General features: G+C 34.5%; 1 protein-coding gene across 1 annotated transcript in view; it reads left to right on the top strand.

Moving 5' to 3' along the window:
• The window catches only part of LOC108693126 (SAM and SH3 domain-containing protein 1-like), a 365179-nt gene that overhangs the window by 311844 nt on the left and 44558 nt on the right, over positions 1 to 8777 (top strand). Inside the window, exon 5 of the mRNA XM_018201876.1 lies at positions 4690 to 4829. Within this exon, the coding sequence (XP_018057365.1) occupies positions 4690 to 4829 (140 nt within the window). The remainder of the gene's footprint in view (positions 1 to 4689; positions 4830 to 8777) is intronic.

The following is an 8777-nucleotide window of genomic DNA, read 5'->3' as shown; positions in this document are numbered from 1 at the left end:
ACTTATTAAGAAAGCACTATTACAAAAATCAACGAAAAAATCCTTTTAATAAATATTATTTTATTCTAATATTTTTTCTTCCTTGACATAGGTTTGGAAATTATAAGTATTTTTCTAGAAGATAAAAATCTAATTATAAAACATATGATGATAATTGAAAATATTTTGTAAGAGTGACGACGACATACGACACAAATTTCGTCTAGCAATGGAGAGAACTTTGTATTCTCTTCCTTTTCTGTAGGATCTTCTTCCCGTTTCCTTCTTGGCTCAATTTCCTGCATAGCCCATCAACTGTTACCCTCGTCGAACTTCCTTCGTGGTGGAAATGTTCATATCGACGTCGGCAAGATGGATGCATGCAAACATTGATCGACATTGATCGTTTAAGCACGAAATCTTGCTAAGGATTATCTTGACGTTCTACGAAATTTCATGAGAACGCAGGCAAGAGATAGATGCGCTATCTCGGTAGGTTCATAGCGTTTAATTCAAGAGCATCAGGATTTGATCACGGAGCCATATTAAGCATTTTTTTGTACGTGTTCCTCTCTTTCATGAGCGCATAATAAGTACTGCTCGAACGCTTGGCTTCGAGTCGGAGCGAGAATCAACGACAACGACGACGATGAAGAGGGTGAACTCAGCTCGGCCGCTTTATCGCGGCTCGCCGCTGAGCAAGCAGGGAACTCCATCTCTCACGCAACTTCAAGATTTGATGCATGTGCCGCCGGAACATTTGTTCGATCCCCCTCGAATTCCTCTCTCCTCTCGACTCTTGGGCCGTCTACCCTCCGGGAAGCGGTAGGTCTTGTCTCTCTCCTTGGTGTCTTTCTCTTCCTCGAATTTCTTCCTCCATCGTGTCCGCTCCCTTCACCCGCGCGTAACCCGCGCCACAGCCTTCGCCGACGGAGAGGGTATTGGCCGTCTCCACGGTGTAGGCAGGTTTATTTTTATTCCATACGATTCATTCGATTGAACATGACTTGTGGTTACAGCCCGGACGATATATTTCCGATATTACGGGACGACATTCCGACACTCGTAGTCCCGCGAGTCTCTTGTATTCTTTGCCCATATCGCTCGCCCACCTCCGCGCGCCACCCGCCGACCGGCGGGTAAAATACGTACGATCCTCTCTAGAATAATAGTAGCTTCCGGGGAATTCATGGTTGTACCCGCCCGCTTTCTCGCGGCGAGGGTAAGGGAACGAGCGTACGATCGTTACATCTGTGGTTCAATTTCGGAAATTAGCTCCCAGTATTTTCTGCAACTCGTGGAAACCTTTGTCAGGTAAGGACCAGACACTGCCGCACGGTGATCCGTTAAGCCACACACGAAATGCAGTGGGAGATCCTTGTAACTCGTCTTAATTGCGGCTACGAATAATTGCGGCGGTAAGGAGCGAATCAATTTTCTAACGATAGGCGATTAGTTACTTAATTCGAAAATGCGATCTAAAAGTGGTTTTGATATTTTATCATTAGTTTATCTTACATTCTAATTAGGTTGAATATTAGTATTATCAAAATGTTATCATATCTGTCATGTAATTAATTCTTAGTAGACATGATGATTTTTAAGTTTTTACTACACACGATAGATTGTTAGTGCATGGAAAAAAACGATTTTACAGAACTATTTGATTTAACTAGATACAGATCTAAAAATAATTTTATTGGATTATCAAAATATTTGTGTAGAAAACTGGAGCATGATGAGCAATGCTGCAAAATATTTTGATATTTTAGTAATCAACTTGAGTATATAGTTATTTTGATGGTCCAATAAAATTTATTTTTAAACCTGTATTCAGCTAAATTTTTATGGTAGATATTTCAGCAAAATTGTTCCAGAATTAATTTTCATCACTTTTATAAAAATTGTTAAGTGATTTCTAACATATTTAATATATTTAAACTTGTAGAAAGTAGTTGTATGGTTATATATTTTCGGAATTTTGTTAAAAATTGTATATAAATGATATAACTAATTTCTCAGTGCACGTAGTATTCTGTATTTCAAAGAAAAAAATGCGCACAAATAATCGTGTATGTTAAATGTTAGGTTAACATCGCAGAGGTAAATGTAATAATTAAATATATTACGCAACGCAACTCAAAAATATCTGAATTAACGAATTCAACAGTAGCTGCGAAGACTATTTAAAAAAGTTAAAGTCTCGTTCAATGTTTGTCACCGCAAAGAGCCGTGACGCGATGCTATTATTGCGGAAACAGCGAACGCGTTCACGGCAAAATGCGGGTTGTAATAATTGCGCGGCAACGTTAATTCGTTTCCCTTCTCGCACGAATAATTTTCTAGGTAAATACGTGTATGCATAATGGCGCATCTCCTACCCCTGCCGCGACCTTCTAATTAACACGTTATACTGTCCTAACGCGTCGCTTCGCACGAAATCGATACAGCGCGGCATTAATTATTGCTTTACGATGGTCCTTGATTAAATCACGATTTCGCTGGTTATGTCGACTCGGATGTCGTAACCAATAGTAACCATCCGGTAAACACTTTGTCGCCTGGTCTGGGAAAATTCAGTTTGCCATCCGCGCATTAACACCATTTTGTAATACTATCACTATCGGGACATTATACGACTAACGATACTGTTGTAATTACGTGGGCTACGACATAACTAGGTGCTCAGTAACGATTTCAATGACATTAATATCTTTTATTGGTTTCCCTGTATTTTCGCAAATATGTGCACATCGTTTACCTTTAATTTAAATGAGGTTTACCTCGAATAACACAAACACGAAATTATTAAGTATTTTTTTAATTAAGCAGAGAAAAAAATTGAAAAAGGGAAAATATGATATGAAATCAAAGGATTAAAAGTAATAATTTTAAGTGATCAAGTCGAAAGTTTTTCACTTTTTGTTTTACGAAATATAACATTAATATTGAGTATTTAATTATAAAAATAAAGTAATTAGATTATCTCATTAGGATTTATTTTTATACATACATAGATAGAAAGGATACTTTTAACTTAAATATCTAAACGTTTTGGCATATACAGATCGAAAAATAATTTTATTGCACATCAAAATATAATAATTATATAAAACACTCAAACTGGTTGCTAGAATGTCAAAACTTTTTGCAACATTGCTCATTATGTTTGAGTTTCCTATGTAATTATTTTGATGGTTCAACAAAATTTTTTTCAGATCTGTATCTAGCTAAATTGTTAGATACTTTAACAAAATCGTTCTTTTCATGTATGTATATTTTTTTAAATGAACATTTTAATAAACATACGTAGTTTAATATGAGTGACCCGGTTACACCAACGTTACTTTAATTTTAAGCGAAGTTTAAAACTCTCTTTGCTTCTGTCTCTTTTCGGTTTTAAAACAAGTTAGAGAGAGTTTTAAGTCAAAGTCTCGTTTAAAATCAAAGTAACGTTGGTGCAACCGGGCCTAAAACATTTTTATTTATACATATTTATAAATGTTGAAAATATCTTAAAAAATAATCAATTTTAGTTAATGTCTGTACAATTTTCAGCGGATAATAGTTAATTTTTGAAAGCCTAATGTAATAATTTCAGTTGAAAGCTTGATAATTCGTTTCAGCTATCGCTCGTCGTAAAGGTTACTAATTAGGCGACGCTGACAGTGCTAATAAATGGATGCGTTGACTCTAATACAATATATCGACATTGTGAGGGGGCGGTCGGATAACTAACGGTACACCTGAATTATCCGTTAATGAATAGTGATGTTGTGGGCAACCCAGATTTATTCGATTATTTGAGATTGGTAGTAGTTTGTGGCATGGCTACTCAAATTGAGGATTTCAGAAAGGTCTTCACGCATCGGTCATTAAATCAACTATATAAAGCTCTCTACGTTTAAGCCGATTTAATCCGCGAATATGGTTACAGTTGTTAAACAATGATAAAAAGTCAACGCGACTAGATAAATTGTGACAATGGTTAAAAAAAAATAAAACAATCTGAAAATAGAATCACAAAATTGATAAATTTTCTAATTTATCATTACAGAGAAAATTGAACGAGTAATGCATGCACAAGTAATCATGAAATAATCTTGTTACTTCAAATTGAAACAAAGAAGCTGCTTCCTTCCAATTCATTTGAATTGGAGCCTCCGATTTTATATGTCTTTTGTATAAATCATGTAAAATCCATAAAATAAAAACATTTGCAAATACCGAAAGCAATTAGAAATTTTATTCTATTAAATTTAGGCCTCTGATATTTCAGTATTGAACTCCAACTAAATCTTTTTTACCTTCACTACCGCACCAAATGTAATATCATCGATTCTGTTTGTTCAAGAATTGGAATGCAAAATAATCGAGATATAAATTTTCATTTGCGCATACGTTTGTTCATTCTTGATCAGTCATATTCTAAAATTTTGATCAAATGAACAATACAGTTTTAAAATGTATCAATAAAATCGGTTAATTTAAATTGCAAAAGAATCTCTTTATTTTATATATGCAAAATCAAACGAGAGTTTGAGATAAATAAATAAATAAATAGAAATTGATAAGTAATTATTATTGTGCGTGATAATCGAAAAAATATTTGCCTTTGCCATCAGTTATCGTATTATGCATTAAATCTATATAATATTCCATTACTGGTTTAAATAATTTATCCATTAATCATTTCTATCCATGTTGTAGAGCAAGGACAAAATACAAGCAAGAAGAAGACAACATTTTCGAGGTTACTAAGAGGGCTGAAGACGCACAGGAAAGAAAAACAAGGCCAAGTACAAGGCTCTCCCAGACACAGTCGCGCAAGAATAGGCGTACCTCAAAGAGTAAGTGTATATATATATATATGCGTGTGTGTGTGTGTGTGTGTGTGTGTGTGTGCGCGCGCGCGCACATTCACATAATATTAAAAATTATATTTGAAAAGATAACAATGAGATATCTTTCTCGTCGGGCCGATGGATTCATGCTAAATTGAATTCAGTATGAATTTATAAAAAGCACGAATTTCTGAAATATTGCGCTCAACGACACCGGAATAATACACAGAGTGCATGAGTTTCGAAATTTCCCAGAGTTCTCCATTCATTTTATTAGCACTTTTGTCAGATAAGGTGAAATTGCTTATTGTTGCACTCAATTTAATCATTATGCGCGTATGATTCAAAGAATCAGATTTCGTCATGTAAGAATAATTTTTTCAACAACGTGCACAACATCACTTAATTCCGTTTTGCGAATCCGCGATCATAAACGCGTCCACGTAAATCAATATCGTGTAATTGCGTGATCGTGCGACGTTATCGTATGGGTGAAGCTTTTGCGTGAGAAATCCTAACGACTAAATATTAAACCTCGCGCAAGCTTTTCGACAATAGTACGCGCAATGTAATTTCCATTGCCATTGCTGAAGCTCGCGCTTTTTACTAAGCATGTCCAGCCAACAAACTGCCAACGAACTGCCAACACACGAATGAACTCGGAAGAATTCTTGTCCATCTGGTATGCATGACTATTTTTTTATTTGCTTTGAAAAGCATCTCTTGTCATTCTGAAAAAGTCCGAGGTATTACTCATTTTTCATATGAATTGTGCCGTCCAATGATAAAATACAAGCTCAGCTTTAATACACGCATTAATGGCGACTTGTTTTTTCACTATTAAACTGTGAATTATACTACATAACGCATACATCAAATGAAACAAACTTTTATCTGAATAAGAATATCTTACGTTATTTAATATAATACTTAATATTAAAGTTTAAAAATTACTCTCAAGATTTAGAATAATTTTTAATGTTCCAAAGAATTTAAAAATTATTTTTATGGATTTTTGTGAATTTTTTTTTTACATTTACTAACAGAAAAAAAATTGCAAAATGAAATTTTTTTTGGATCGCTACTGGAATTTTGCTTTAATTTCTTTAACTGTGCATATAAAAGAACAAAAAAAATTATAAAATCTATTGATTTATTGATAACGTGAATTGACTTCTATTTCTATTCTATATTTTGTATAGATTATTTGTACATATATTTCAAGATTTAATGACTTAAATTATTGTCATAAAATTGATAAGTGATTCAATTGTATTCTCTTAGAAATATAAATTAATATATTAGATGCACGATATATTAGAAGATACATTATATTTCCATTGTATTTAAAACGAACTCGATATTGATCGAAACAATTTTCAAGAATTTTACAAATTTATTCAATATTATATCTAATTTATAAAATGCGACGACTTTTTATCTCTAGACATTAGTAATTCAAAAATTTACTTTATCTTATTTTTATTTAGCATATTATTTTATTTTTATTTATCAAAAAATATTTATTCTCTGCATTAATCCGAATAATAATGATCGCGATTTACAATCACGGCTCGTTTTCGTGGTGCGCTCTTGAATTTCACTCAACGAAATATTTTCCACTGAATTTGGCGAAAATGTATCCAATTAAAAAAAAACCGGCCGTTTTATGGCGTGCGGCACGCGTGATCCTACACGATGTAACAATTTATCACATTCACGATAAGACCTCTCCTTCACTTTCTTTCGCCCATTGATTCATACAATCTCAATAATAATGATTGCGATGTTATAAATCGCAAATTAAAAAATATTGATAAAAATCAATTGTGTACATTTCTCTAAACAATCATTCAATTAGAGAAGAATGGCTTTCCATGTTTTCATTTAGAATTCTTGTTTATCATAATCTGTTATATGTCGATAGCCTTGTTAGTCTGTACAATAACTGTACAAACTATTACAATAAACGATGATTGTTACTATATAAGGGGATCTATTTGATAGATTGTTGTGAATGATTCAAATAGCTAGTGTCGAGTAACACCAATTACTACATGTTATTGCAATATTATTATCTTCAATAATCTATTCTATTTCTGCTTCGCAATCCAAAATATAGGTGACCAAAATAATTACGTTCACGCCACGTATAAATCTTTCATTCCTACAATGCATCAAAATATTTAACAGCAATTATGTGTGCATATTTCAAGTACGATAATTTAAATTTTGAATTGATTGCGAGTCTAGAGAATGGAAATAATGACAAATTCTATACATTTCCGACGAAAAGAAAGAAGAGAAAGAAGAGCATGCATCTGCAAGTGATACTGAAGAAGTAAAGATACCTAAGATTTCCCATGTGTCGCCAATTTGTTAACCTGTGTCGACGACTTCGCGTGTCCCACGCGGCCTGTCGTCGCAGGCGCATCTAATTTTATCCGTAGATTAGTCGCCCGATATATACATGTATATATACCCAAGATATCGTGAAATAAGCTTGGGGACTACAGTTTGTATCGCTCCTAGTGAAATTTCAGCTCGGTGATCATTTACGCCGGCTTATAGGTATTACTTTTATGCAGCTTGCTGCACCGCGACACGATTAGTGTAATCAAATTATAGTTACCCTTATCGATCCTGGAACTCACGAACCATCTCGATAGTGAAAACGTGAAACAACAGAAATGAATATTTATTACGTTACAATTCGCGTGTGGGTGGAATTTCGATTTAAATGCAGTTGCAGGCAAAATGTCGCGAAGCAATTATTTTTGCATTAATTTCAAACGGCTTTTATAAAATGGTCGTTATTATCAGCATTATCTGCTTTGGATTGAAACCGGAAATTTGAGGAAAAAGGTTACAGTTGAATATTTTAAATTGGCAAATAACCGAAATTATTATTTCCACATACGTTGATAAATCACAATCAGTATATAGTTTTCTTTTATATGGCTTTTTCATAAGTTCTGTAAATTTCAATGTGATATTCCGTCATATCATACTTATACGCGTGTTTCCTGAAACGCGTGATTTCTGTAAATAAATCTCATAGGTAAACAAAGCTTAAAATTATAAACCGGTGGCTAGTATCGGATGAAAAGTTTCCTGTAAATGAACATTTCCCGGAGGCATGCATACTGACACACGCCGGTAACGTCGCTTTCGTGTATTAACGGCAAACAAGCCGAGGTTGAGTTGCTCTTGATCTCTGTATGCGTATTCCGTCCGCGTGCACGGGTCGCATCAATGTGTATGCACGCGCTTGCACCCGTGCATAATGCGGGCAGCCGGCGATCCTGCAAGTGCCAGCAATGAGATTCCCACGCTTGGTTTAAAATATATACATGTGTATATGTATGTGTATATGCGTGCTTGTGCGTGTGTGCGTCTGATACTGTAGCAGTATCCGAATTTAGAGCGTAAATGCATCTTCGAACAGAGAACGTTAACTCGTTGACCCGCGTAGGTAAATTTATGCGTATGCAATTCGGAAAAATGTGTTTGCATTACGCCCGGCGATAAAATGAACGGCGTATTTTTCAGCGACGCTATGGACCCGTATGGATACATGAACCAGAGAGGAAATGGATTTTATCTTCTTCGCCTATGTGCGCAGGTAGAAGAGAAACGTGGCAAGAAATTTACGAAATTTTCACAATATCGTATGAAAGCGCTTCTGTTTATTATGCAAACATGAAAGTTGCCGAAACAAATAATGGGGAAATTTAATTAGATTTTCCCGTCTTTTTTCAAATTTTTCATCACAATTCTTTCAATTATAACAAACGGTTGAATGCATAAGCGATTTTGAAATTAAATCTTAAGAAATTGCATGACAGAACCAGTTTTCTATCGCAACTTTCCGCAGCTTTCCGTGCATTTCTAGAAAGATTTTCGTAACCTGGCATTTTCTTAACCAAGTATAAATACAGATGGATGCTTAAC

This window comes from Atta colombica, unplaced genomic scaffold, assembly GCF_001594045.1.
Source record: "Atta colombica isolate Treedump-2 unplaced genomic scaffold, Acol1.0 scaffold107, whole genome shotgun sequence".
Lineage (NCBI taxonomy): Eukaryota > Metazoa > Arthropoda > Insecta > Hymenoptera > Formicidae > Atta > Atta colombica.
This window is presented reverse-complemented; position numbering and strand designations above follow the sequence as displayed.